Source organism: Triticum aestivum, chromosome 5B, assembly GCF_018294505.1.
Source record: "Triticum aestivum cultivar Chinese Spring chromosome 5B, IWGSC CS RefSeq v2.1, whole genome shotgun sequence".
In the NCBI taxonomy this organism is placed as follows: domain Eukaryota; kingdom Viridiplantae; phylum Streptophyta; class Magnoliopsida; order Poales; family Poaceae; genus Triticum; species Triticum aestivum.
The window spans coordinates 453614594-453627867 of NC_057807.1; the positions used below are offsets into that span (position 1 = coordinate 453614594).

A 13274-nucleotide genomic window follows, 5' to 3' on the forward strand; every position below is an offset into this window, starting at 1 on the left:
TGTTCGCAACGCGGTTGCAGCTTTGTGGTGTTTAGTCAAGGGGACGGGCGCGGTTGCTTGTCTTCCACTAGGCATGCAACTGCAAGGTGTCGGCCTCGACGTCAACTATGTGGTGTTTTGTCATGGGGGGTAGTTGCACGTTTGTGACTAGGCATGCAACTGTAAGTGTCGCCCCTGACTCCATATCTCTGGTGTTTTATCGAGGGAGGGGCAATTGCATGTCTACCACTAGGGACGCAACTACAAGTGTGGTGCTCCCCCATCCAATGCAACTGCATGTGCTTCAGTGCGACTGCAACTTCAATTGTCTACTTATTTTCTTTTCTTATTTTTATTTCTGTGTTTGGTTTTGTTTTTTTCTTTCCTACACAGGGTGTATTTTTTTATTACAAATCACACAATCTAGTTGCATGTCTGCCTCGGCGTGCAATTGCATGTGTTGCACCTCGCATGCAACTGCATAAGCACCAACTTAATGGCGCAAAAAATATTAGAAGTGTGTGGTGTTCCCATATGTGTGTAATTTATTAATTTTTATCTTCCTTTCTTATTTTATTGTATCATTGTTTGCACACCCTGCTGGTTGCACATAATTGCGTTATTGTTATATATGTGCAAAAATATTTTTTTATTTCTTTGTGTTTAAATACTTGTATTTTTTCCTCCAATATAAAATCAGCATAAGTAGCATGCCCATAGCTCACACGGTCACACCCAACTACAAGCAGCATATAGAAGGATTTTTCGGTGAACAAAAAAATACAAGAATTTGAACACAACAAAGCTGCATCATTTGTTGAGGCTGAAGCTACCTAGCAAAATACACTTACAAAGGCAGTGGTACATCCCAAGTATAAGAAAGAGAAGACAAATCTGGCATCAACACAACGGTGCACATAAGAAAAAGTAAGACAAAAGCCCAGTAGAAGACCAGGCTAGCCCATCACGAAGGCAACACATAAACATTTTCCAAAACAAAAAGGCCTGGGCTGTACATACGCTGACGTCATCAGTCGATTTAGACTACGCGAAGTCTAAGTCGACTGAGACCTAGACAAACCTTATCCTAAGCCTATATAGCTTTGCCCGCTCGGGAGCAAGACACTGATCGTGCGAGCTTCCTTGCACCATAGATCGTGCGACGACGAGGTAGGGTGCTGCCGTGGAAGAATGTCCGTGACCGCTCCGAGCCACATGCTATGATGCGTCCTCGTCGGCCTCCACGTGTTGCACCCACGCCGTCACGATGGGAGCGCCGATGCTAAGGCGGCGCCGGCTGGTCAGCAGCAAGACCACCACCACCCCGTGCAGCAGCGGCGACGGCTTGACGCCCGGCTGCAATTACATAGTATAGCACAATGGTTCCACCTCAGCTGTCTATAGCCCTTGCAACGGTTGTTTTTTGATGAGGTGGAAGAGAGAGATTGAAGAGAGAGAAGGAGGGCGCCGGTAATTCACCACACGGTCGATATCCTAGGTAGTTGTCGATGATCTTTCCCCGTTGCGCGATCCAGTGTTGATAATTTGTTGTTTCTCCACCCAACTGCGGTATATAGCGCTCCGCCTGATCTGGAAGAAACCAGCTGCTGCATCGACTCATCGGCGCTCTCGGAATTTCAACACGCTGGGACTACTCCGGCAAGACCTGCATGTCTACGGCCAGTGGTGTACGTAGCTCCAATTTTTTTTCAAGTCATCAATTTTATTTTCACCTATTATCACCTGCTCCTCTTGATATATACATATTTATACTAAAATTTTATACTTAGCATACTCCCGTGTAAGGATTGTAATTTTTCATTACTTGTTTGGCATACTTAAGAACAAAACATAGTTCAATATTAATTTTTCATTACTTATTTGGTATATTCTATGATGCATGTATGTAAGTTATCCACATTTTAGTGTCCATTCTAGCCTCTATTGTTTTCCTGAATGTGTTTGTGTGATGCTTGAATCTGCCATTAGCTTGATGTGTTTTATGATGCATATAACCTACTGTGTACTACTGTACTCTAAGCATCCCAAGGTTTTTGAAGTCTCTATATTTTCTGCATGTTTGTTTTAAATTTTCCTTCTAATATGTGAGGAAGATTTGGCCTAGTTTCTCTGTAACAGCTAGGAGAGGTTGTTCATGCTTCATAGTTATCCTGAGTAATCATCTAAAATTCTGAACTATAGCTAAACTGTATCATCTATGAGGGGTTATTGTAACTATAAAATCTAAGAGAGGTTGATCATGCTCCGCATGTGAATTCCCGGTTTCTAGGTTCGTTCCCAGACTTTACAGTCAGTCTGTACGAATTTTACTGTGTTCATCTTGCTGTTTTTGTTGGGTAATACCAAGTTTGACAGCGAGCTTGTATGATTTTTTCAGTGAGCAATTTACAGTGAACATTGTATCATTTTTTACTATCATCCTCTTGCTGTAATTAGTGTGCCTTTTGTTGTAATTGTACTGAGCTTGGTAGTAAGTATTTACTGTTTCATAGGATGTGTAATTTGTATGATGCATGCATGTAAGTCATGCAGATTTTGTTTTGTGTCATTTCTAGAACCTAAGGTGATATTCAAACCCACTCTGTTGTAAACCATAAGGCTTTTGTAGGTTCTAATTTTTTGCATGCTATTTTGAACTATAGCTTCACCGTATAAAGTAAGATGATTTTTATAGTTCCTGACTAAGTTTTTCTGTCTATTCATCGAGGGGGGACTGTACTAGTTTCCCTGTATCAACTAAGAGAGGGATTTGAGTAGATATTTCCTGTGTATGTTCAGATTTCCTGTGTATGTTGTTGCAGATACTGAGTAGTATGAGAGGGATTTGTTCATAGGACAAGTAGTGTGGGGGGTGAATGCAAGTAGTTTGTGAGAGGGAATTGATCTCCTGTGTATACTTTTTCTTCCCCTTTCCATGGTTTTCACCCTCTTGTTGTGGTAGATGGTGATGATGGTTAGGTGAGATCCGTTTGTTCCTTTCCCCTCTTTTTTTTTGAAAGAAAGTTCCTTTCCCCTCTCCCCTTGTTGCTTTTGCTACCAGCTTTTTTTTTCCTCCCAAGTTCAGGTGTCTGCCCTCTTTTTTGTGGAAACTGATTCAGAACAACCGGATGTAGACGCTCTCTCCGCAGCCGTCTCATCCATGCGACACGCGTCCCATGGGAACGAGAACCGCGCCGCACAGGATTCTCCCTGAGATGAGATGCCTGGACATGTGCTACTTCAAGAAAGAAAGAAAACACAGCCCATATAATTTTGCAGCAGTTGAACACTTGATAGTTCTATTTTTCCTCGGTAACAACGGCTGCAGGGCTTGATAACATTTAACTTGACAGTGGAGGGGACTTTCACCATAACGTGTCTTTTGATAGCCAAGACCGCTTTGTGGGCTTCCACGATCATGTGCCTGCCTTCACTGAAGCATACACCGAATTTGTGTCTATTCAGCCTATAAGCATCTACATCGCCAATACCAATACCACCTGAGATGGTGTCCAATGTAAGGCACTCGAGTGATGTTGCATTCTCAAGAATATGGCAGGTCAGCTCAACCATGCTCTTCGCAGAGCAGAAGCCGATGATCTCCACCTTCTTGATGTTGCCATGCCGGAGTCCTGGAATCTGCCTCAGATGTGAGGAATCTTGAAGAACTGAAACATGCTTCATGCGAGTCTGGATAACCTGCATAGGAAGTTATTAGGAACAACATGCTTGATTAATTATTAGTTCTGTGCACCATAGGTAACAGATATATGCAAGATAAGTGACTTACTTTCAGCCTGAAAGTCTCCAAGATAGGACAGGCATCCAAAAAAAAATACTAGAGAGAAATAATCGAAGTTTGGGGAAAATGCCCCACTTTCAGCATCAAGACAAATGTCCAAATGTTTGAGGTGGAAGAATTTGAGAGGTGCTGATGGTGTGCTGAACATCTGCACTTCAAAGTAATTATATCCAATGCATGAGTACTGTTATAGCAATGACACCGGCATCTAACGATGAAATCAAGAAGTTTCGGAATATACCTCACCAGTCGAATGAATGCTGAGAGTTTCAAGATTTGGCATACATGCTGGAAGCTTGGCACAAGTATGATGAATGAGGTTAAACTCAGAGAAGCAGAACATTTCAAGGTCCTTCACTCGCAATGAATCTCCAATAGAATGGTGTACTATGTCACTTTCGATAGAAACAGTGCGGAGATTTGGAGCTTTATTCTCTATAACTTTCAGTTCCCTGCAATCAGACACCACCGCCAGCTTGCTGAGCCGGTGTAGCAGGCAAGGTATCTTGAGGCGAATGATGTCACTGCAGTTCATGAGATCCAGTTCCTCCAAAGCAAAAGAATAGGAAAGAAGGCACCCTAACTCATCCTCCATAATATGCACCGAATACAGATGAAGCCTTGTCAAGCAACCAAGTCCAGACATGGGACGGAAGGCGCATCCCTTGAGGTGAAGACTCCGAATCGAGTTTCCTCCACTCCTAGAGAATAAAAGCATGCATGGGAAGTTGTAGTGCTCTGACTTGTATCCTAGAGAGAGTGAAATCTTGAGTTCTTCAACCCCTGAAGTAACAGCAATCTGAAGCCAACTGTCAAGCTTACTGGTGTCGAGCTTACTGGTGTCGAAGCAAGAACCATAGTACTGAAACGTGAATGTCTTAATTCCAGTGCCCAAATGGTTTTTCATAATTTGGTCAGTTCTGTTGACGAGAACAAAATTCTGTCCATCTTTCCAGTTCGGGTGAAAAGGAAATTTTGGTTCATTCGGGCCCATTGTACTCCTACAAAAGGTGAGGTTGGGGTAGCATCTCCAGAAATATTGAAATGCATGAGACAAGCAGCTAGCTCGGGCAGCCTCTCTCATTGGCAGTAGGGAATGTATATGATGCCAGACGTCCTGCAAACAAGATAATGGGAGAAACATTAAGTCACTAACACTGAATTGTATTGGAAAGTGGCTCCTTTAACTTGAGTAAAAATAGGATGATATGAACTAACATGAAATCCCAGGTGCTCCGCGTAAAGTGTGATGTATTACATATTTAAATAATGCAAAGGAAATTAAATCAAGGGAAGGGGAGCAGCGGTAAAGCTGTTGCCTTGTGACCATGACGTCACGTTCGAGTCGTGGAAACAGACTCTTACAGAAATGTAGGGAAAAGCTGCGTACAAAAGAGCCAAAGTGGCCGGACCCTGCGCAAGCGGGAGCTACGAGCACCGGGCTGCCCTTTTTAAAAGGAAATTAAATCAAGCATTTTAACACCGAGAGGTGTTTTCCCTGACAGTGTCACTAATGGATTTCGTAAAGTGTCAGTTATACCCCAATAGTGTTATTGCTTGTTCTAGGAAAATGCATATAGTGAAACCGCCGCTCTAGTGTGAATTACGAAACCAGCAAAAATCAAAAGGACACACTATTTTATTCGTTCAGTAAATTCATCACACCACGACATAATCTACAAAAGTAGGCTCAACATATCAAAGCTGAGAACAATCCCAGTTCTTTGCCCGAATGTGCTTTTTTTTTTGTGAACGTCTGAATATGCATGCTAATTTTATTCAACAACCAATATTTGATCAAATTTCTAAACTTGTTGCCTTTTTCATGATACAGAACCAGAGAAACTAGAGTTCAATGTGTAAGCATCAGCGAAATTTAACTGTTGTAGGTTCCAGGTAAATGTTTGTCCTTGGGGTTTCATATGTGTTCGTGCATCCCCTCGATGTTGGTGCCCTCGGTGTGTAGCCCCATCGGGCCTGACTTTATTTCTCTTCTCCTTGAAATGAACATCACAGCCCCTGTCGTTATCAGTAAGATATATCTAAATATACAAGAGCGGCTTCAAACATTATGTATGGAATTTTGGTTTTCATAAATAATAGGCAAAAGAGCAATGAGATTTGTACATGTATAAAGAATCTATGAATGCCAGTGACAAAAAATGACTACTCCAGCAAAGAAGACTGTAGAGATTGCGCTCAAAGGGATAAAAAAAATTGCACGACATGGGGAAAAGAAAGAAACGTCCCAGGTACAGATAGAGATGTGAATTTAAGAGGAAAGTTTGGATTGGTCAGAACTTTGGCATAAACAATCTAGGGAGATAGTTGGCATTTTTGTCGTATTCCATTCGTTAGTACTATTTGTCTCAAGTGAAATAATCATGTCTTCAGGAAGAAAAATCTGTAGTTAGGCTAGGGAGTAGAAATACCCATGGGACACATTGCCACTGCAGTCATGCCTGAAATATGTTCTGACACAAGGATCAGGTAAAAAGTTTCGCAATGAACCCAGCTAGTCAGAATGTGGAAAGTTAAGTCCTGCGCAAATGGGAAAACAATTTGGTTTTGAACGTCGAAAGCGAAGAGCTGAGGTAAGTAAGGCAAAGGTGCCGGAGTTTTGAATGATGTGATTTAATTTAAAGTGTGTATGCCAGATGTGAGAAGTATATATGATTGGCTTCTGACAAAGCTACAGTTTACTCTTTACTGTCATAGTAAAAAAGTAGTAAAGTATTGAAAGATCTGTTTGTAACAATTTGTGCAAAAGAGTACCCATGACTATTGGAGTGATGAAAACAAACATATAACAATATAAGCCTTTCATTATCAGCAACTTTATATTTATGCTTACCATTGGAAGGTCTGGCCCTGAAAATCTCATTCTTTTGCCATCTTGAGAACTATCCCCTTGTTGACAGGGTGAGCCTTTTCTTTTAGCCACAGAAGCAATCGATGTACCTGCAACACATCATGCATGGAAATTAACACAAGGAAACAATCCAAGGATATGAGCGCAAACACTAGTTTCGTTTCAATTATTATGCAACTTTTGCAGAAGAACATATGTTTCAATTTAAGAGACGGATCACACGAATGTGTCAATATCATCAAATCCAACAGAACAATATAATTTATCACATCAGCCAGGTCTCGATTGCTCTCCTCCGACCTGGGTTTCATCTTCAAATTCATGGCAGCTACGGAACACATTGTAACAGAAAACATATTTAGTGCCTTCCTCCCTCTTTTTTAGCGCTTCCCTGCTAGCCACACACAGTGCCAGAGCCAAAAAGATCCGAAAGAATCGGGCAAACTTGACAATATTGATACAAGATGCATCTACCATGTCACAAAATTCATGTCGAGATTCAATCCACGACCCGGGAAACACAAAAGGGAAATTTATGGCTGTGAATAGTATCAAACTCAAATCTGCCCGTACTATTCATAGCTGTGTACCGAATTTCAGCTTGAAATTTGGTGGCAAGGTAGATGCATCCTGTATCAATGCCGCCAATTTTTCTGATCCTTTCATGACTTTTTGGCGGTGGTTCCATGGGCATGCATATTCCTACCGTTTGTTGCATCGAGGGCGTGGAGGCATAGATTAATACTACTGTGCTGCACAAGTTATGTATTAGTACTGTGAACGCGAGGGTGGTGAGAGATGGCTTACCGCGGGCTCGGGTTCGCCGGCGGCGCCGACCCCGTCGCAGGGACAGGAACCGCTGGAGCGGCAGCAGCGCCATCACGCAGGACGACGGCACCTGGGGTCGAGACCAGCGACGACGAACCAAGGGCACCGCCCAGGGTATGCGCCTCTCGCACGATTTCGGATTGAATCCGAACAGCGCGAGGAGTCCCGCTCCCTCCCGAAAGCTCAGTTTGGATTCGGGTGTAACAGGGCGGGACGCTGAGCTAAGGAGACCGCATCGGCGCCGCCAGGAGCGGAGCCTGCTCCGAGAGGAAACCGGGCGGGGCTCCATGGAACAGATGCGGATGGGAGCAAGCAGCAGCGGTTTCCAAAAGGAAAAACATGTCGCGAAAACGGGACGACGAGATGCTGGGCAGAGGGGGTCTCCGAGGAGGAGGAAACGAGCCCGGCTCGCCGGAGAGGGAGGAGCCGCGGCGGCGCCTGGCGGAGGACATTGTCGGGCCACCTACTGAACCTGATGAACTGTTGAAATATATATTCAGTAAAAGGAGAACACTTGCAGATGCCGCTTCAGTTATCCCACGGCCGAGCTCACTCCGTTTCGTATTACTGTCGCCCGACGGCTCAGATCGTCTCAGGCACTATTTACGTCCAGCTATGAGTTTTTTAGAGAGGCAATGATGGTCTTTTTGAGGGAATGCCATTCGACGCACTTTGTTTCATCAAATAATCATTGCATCATTTATAATGTCTAGAATAATAGCATAAGGGGGGTCATCGTCCGAGTACATTGACAACTTTGAATCATACATTAACTCAGTTTGTGTGACGATTTATGTACATGCTTTGATTACTTTTAGTGAATCAGATTCAAAAATTACTTTCCTACAGTTAAGGCTCTGAACGAGCTCAGGTCCTCTTTGAACAGCCATAGCATCAGATATTGCTGAGTTAAGCAAATTTTGTAGGGCAACGGATGAACCGGCGAGTGCCACACATGATCCTCATGCAAATTTGCCACTACTGCACCGGAGTCACCATGAAAATAAGATGCAACAACATTTATTGTAGAAAGGACTCTCACGGTTTCATCCATTGGAGCTCATCCTGGACTGGGCGCGTTGCTGCTTTGGCAAAGTTCGAATACTATTTAACACTAACGTGGGTAATTAAGTATGCATATAAAAGAGCCAGGCTATGGCTAGGGTTGGAACATTCGATTAATACCCCAATACTATTGTATGGCTATAACACATACATACTCTTACAGTTGAATATACACATCATGGCCCTTTGGATTTGGCCATAGATCATGCATACTTGATTAGGTTTCATTAGTTCATACAAATTCTCCACCAAATTAGGATCTGACAAATTGGTATTCAGAGTAAAAATTCCTCGACGGTGTTTCCGGTTGGTGGTTCTCCTCTCCACGGTCATAAAATTCCACCCAATTCCTTCCTTCTGTTTAGCGGTTGCGGATCTAGGCGTGGTGGTGTGCATGCGCCAATTTCGTTAGAGTGTAGATTAGCAGCACGAATCGGTTGCCTATGAGTATCTTCTTTGGAAAAGTCCCAGGTACATTCTTGATCTGTATACCATTTGTGGCATGGAGCGAGGCGGTGACAGGATCTGAATGATAGACTGGGTTGCTAGTAATCTAGTGGTGAAATTTACCCCTCCCTTCAGATCAAGGTGATGGGCATGGCGGTGACACCCTGAATGAAAAGCCAATTTGCAAGAGGTCCTCTATATGAAGGACGATTTTGTGGGATTGCAGCATGAATAGGCAGCTATTCGTACAAAATGTCACCAGGCCTTAGAAAGATGTCACATCCATCATTCTGAACAAGGTGAGACCTTAGATCAAGTAGGCCGGGTACAAATAGTTGTAGTAGATCTAGGCATGCAATTATCAACTATGAGCATTGTTCCAAGATCACAGACACATCAATCCGCTGAAACTAAGCAAAAGGAAGTAGAGGAAGGCCCTAGTAATATTGATAAGTCCCCTACTTTGTAACAAGTAGAAACACAAGCTCGAATGTCAAGAAATGAATACCTTAGAAAACATTTAGAAATGAAAAGAGAATTAACAAGGCAATTTGAGGATCTTGAACTGCACAACTTATCGCCCATCGGGACTGGTAGAACAATTGTCCCTACTATTTTTTAGTCTCAAGCAGTCCATGCCCTGTCCTCTAAAATGGGTACACCTACAACAAATCAAGGCAAGGCTCACACACTAGCTTTCCAACAATATCACCAAAACAAAATGACACGAGCGGACATGAGAGCTCCATGTATGAAGTCCATTATTAAAGGGACCAAGATGGATCTCCCTAGGTTTGAAGGCACATGTCATCTTGGCTGGTCAAATAATGCAACAAGTATTTTTCAAATGTCTGCAATTTTAGAAGAATACAAAATGTTTCCGACCCATTTGTATATTACTGGGAAAGCTGGTGTATGATTAAGAAGGTATGTTCTATTGAAGAACAATGGGCATGGCTAGAGCTATTGTAAGGGCATATTTATCCCCAAGATGTTTTGGTGATTGATGACAATGCTTGTGCGGACTAATCGTGTGCGTTAAGTTCTTTCAGAGATTCATCCATTGGCACGAGACGATTACCTCCCCTCGGTGTTTTATTCAAGACGGTGTAGCTCCTTCGGTTCGTTGTTAGTGGACTAGTTTCGTAGAAGTCACCGTACTATCAAGAGGGGATCCGCTTTCTTAAGACTAGGGCGGAATCAACACGTACACATCCATATCACACCCGACGTTTTCCTTCCGCTTCTTTGGAGCTGCCGTTTCCCCCTGTGTCTGCCTTATCCTGCCCCAGCGGTAGTACCGCAGTTCACAGCGGTAGTACCGCCGAAGCACCCAAGCGGTAGTACCGCTCCCCAAGTGGTAGTACTGCTCTTCGAGCGGTAGTACCGCTTGTGGTCTTCGGCCGTAGTACCGCAGTGGTTCCGGGCTACTGCCGCCTCGATTCGAGACCGATGTTTTTCGTGTCGGGTTTTGCGGTACTAAGTGCGGTAGTAGTGGAGGTAGTACCGCTCCAAGCAGTAGTACCGCGCCTACTCCCACGGTAGTACCGCTCTGGGGTCAGGTCCCTGTCCTCCCCGTCAGCGCGGCAGTACCGCTGGGTAAGAGCGGTAGTACCGCCATCAGCGGTAGTACCGCCCTGCCCAAGCGGTAGTACCGCTCTGTGCGGGGCTGTTCAGTGGGGTAACGGTTGGATTGGTTCCCCCACTATATAAAGGTGTCTTCTTCCCCAAAGTTGGCCTACCTCTTTCCCTCAAAGCTCCATTGTTGCTCCAAGCTCCATTTTTGCCCGATCTCTCTCCCTAGGCAATCAAACTTGTTGATTTGCTCGGGATTGGTTGAGAGGGCCCAGATCTACACTTCCACCAAGAGAAATTTGATTCCCCCCACTTATCCCTAGCGGATCTTGTTACTCTTGGGTGTTGAGCACCCTAGATAGTTGAGGTCACCTCGAAGCCATACTCCATTGTGGTGAAGCTTCGTGGTGTTGTTGGGAGCCTCCAAGTGTTGTGGAGATAGACCCAATATTGTTTGTAAAGGTTCGGTCGCCGCCTTCAAGGGCACCAATAGTGGAATCACGGCATCTTGCATTGTGTAAGGACGTGAGGAGATTACGGTGGCCCTAGTGGCTTATTGGGGAGCATTGTGCCTCCATACCGCTCTAACGGAGACGTACTTCCCCTTAAAAGGAAGGAACTTCGGTAACACATCCTCGTCTCCACCGGCTCCACTCTTGGTTATCTTGTGCCTTTACTTTTGCAAGCTTACTTGTGTTGTATCTATTGCTTGCTTGTGTGCTAGTTGTCTTTGCATCATATAGGTTGTCCACGTAGTTGCACATCTAGACAACCTATTTCGTTGCAAGATTTAAATTGTTAAAGAAAAGTCTAAAAATTGTTAGTTGCCTATTCACCCCCCCCCCCCTCTAGTCAACCATATTAATCCTTTCAATTGGTATCAAAGCCTCGTCTCTTTATTAAGGACTTTGTCGTCCCAAGAGTATGGTTGACACCAACGACGGTGCGGAGGAGCACTCCGGTGTGAATCCCATCTCGTCTTCGGCCGAAGGGGGAACCTCGGTCTCTCGTGAGGAATTCAATGTGGCTTTAGACACATTGAAAACCTCCATGACGGCCGAGGTTAAAAGTGTTGGAAATATGCCCTAGAGGCAATAATAAAAGTATTATTATATTTCATTGTTCATGATAATTGTCTTGTATTCATGCTATAACTGTGTTATCCGGAAATCGTAATACACGTGTGAATACTTAGACCACACTATGTCCCTGGTAAGCCTCTAGTTGACCAGCTCGTTGTGATCAACAGATAGTCATGGTTTCCTGACTATGGACATTGGATGTCGTTGATAACGGGATCACATCATTAGGAGAATGATGTGATGGACAAGACCCAATCCTAAGCATAGCATAAAAGATCGTGTAGTTCGTTTTGCTAGAGCTTTGCAAGTGTCAAGTATCTCTTCCTTCGACCATGAGATCGTGTAACTCCCGGATACCGTAAGAGTGCCTTGGGTGTATCAAACGTCACAACGTAACTGGGTGACTATAAAGGTGCATTACAGGTATCTCCGAAAGTAGCTGTTGGGTTGACACGGATCGAGACTGGGATTTGTCACTCCGTATGACGGAGAGGTATCTCTGGGCCCACTCGGTAATGCATCATCATATTGAGCTCAATGTGACCAAGGTGTTGGACACGGGATCATGCATTACGGTACGAGTAAAGTGACTTGCCGGTAACGAGACTGAACAAGGTATTGGGATACCGACGATCGAGTCTCGGGCAAGTAACGTACCGATTGACAAAGGGAATTGCATACAGGGTTTGATCGAATCCTCGACATAGTGGTTCATCCGATGACAACATCGAGGAGCATGTGGGAGCCATCATGGGTATCCAGATCCCGCTGATGGTTATTGACTGAGAGCGTCTCGGTCATGTCTGCATGTCTCCCGAACCCGTAGGGTCTACACACTTAAGGTTCGGTGACGCTAGGGTTATGAAGATATGTATATGCAGAAACCCGAATGTTGTTCGGAGTCCCGGATGAGATCCCGGACGTCACGAGGAGTTCCGGAATGGTCCGGAGGTAAAGAATTATATATAGGAAGTGCTATTTCGGGCATCGGGACAAGTTTCAGGGTTATCGGTATTGTACCGGGACCACCGGAAGGGTCCTGGGGGTCCACCGGGTGGGGCCACCTGTCCCGGGGGGGCCACATGGGCTGTAGGGGGTGCGCCTTGGCCATAATGGGCCAAGGGCACCAGCCCTTATAGGCCCATGCGCCTAGGGTTTCCCCCTAGGAGGAGTCCTAGTGGTGGAAGGCACCCCTAGGTGCCTTGGGGGGGAGGGAAACCTCCCCTAGGCCGCCGCCCCCCCTAGTAGATCTCATCTACTAGGGCCGGCGCCCCCCCCCTTGGCACCCCTATATATAGTGGGGGAGAGGAGGGACTTCAGACACCAGCCCCTGGCGCCTCCACCTCCCCCCGTTACGTCTTTCCCTCGTAGTCTCGGCGAAGCCCTGCTGCTGTGACGCCCTGCATCCACCACCACGCCGTCGTGCTGCTGGATCTTCATCAACCTCTCCTTCCCCCTTGCTGGATCAAGAAGGAGGAGACGTCTCCCGTCCCGTACGTGTGTTGAACGCGGAGGTGCCGTTCGTTCGGCGCTGGTCATCGGTGATTTGGATCACGTCGAGTACGACTACATCATCACCTTGCAAGCTTCCGCACGCGATCTACAAGTGGTATGTAGATGCAAA

The 13274-nt window shown here is 45.0% G+C and overlaps 1 protein-coding gene across 2 annotated transcripts; it reads right to left on the bottom strand.

Annotated features, from left to right (window-relative positions):
• Nucleotides 1-3227: 3227 nt before the first annotated feature.
• Nucleotides 3228-7991, bottom strand: LOC123112416 (uncharacterized). 2 transcript variants are annotated; one of them, XR_006455470.1, is made up of 5 exons: nt 7461-7991; nt 6636-6742; nt 4028-4898; nt 3770-3929; nt 3228-3678 (listed from the first exon to the last, which is right to left on the bottom strand). XR_006455470.1 is itself a non-coding variant. In XM_044533398.1 (5 exons), the coding sequence occupies exons 1-5, from the start codon at nt 7768-7770 to the stop codon at nt 3545-3547; spliced, it is 1587 nt and encodes a 528-aa protein (XP_044389333.1). In that variant the 5' UTR covers nt 7771-7986; the 3' UTR covers nt 3228-3544. The 2 variants fall into 2 exon arrangements, 1 of the variants encoding a protein (XP_044389333.1); XM_044533398.1 differs by having other exon boundaries at nt 4023-4898; nt 7461-7986.
• Nucleotides 7992-13274: the final 5283 nt, after the last annotated feature.

Coding starts and splice junctions, on each gene's coding strand:
- LOC123112416 (XM_044533398.1), bottom strand. CDS start 7,770: ATGGAGCCCCGCCCGGTTTCCTCTCGGAGCAGGCTCCGCTCCTGGCGG. Junction 6,743..7,460: donor CCGGCGAACCCGAGCCCGCG/GTAAGCCATCTC, acceptor GATGTGTTGCAG/GTACATCGATTGCTTCTGTG. Junction 3,930..4,022: donor GCATTCATTCGACTGGTGAG/GTATATTCCGAA, acceptor TTTGAAGTGCAG/ATGTTCAGCACACCATCAGC.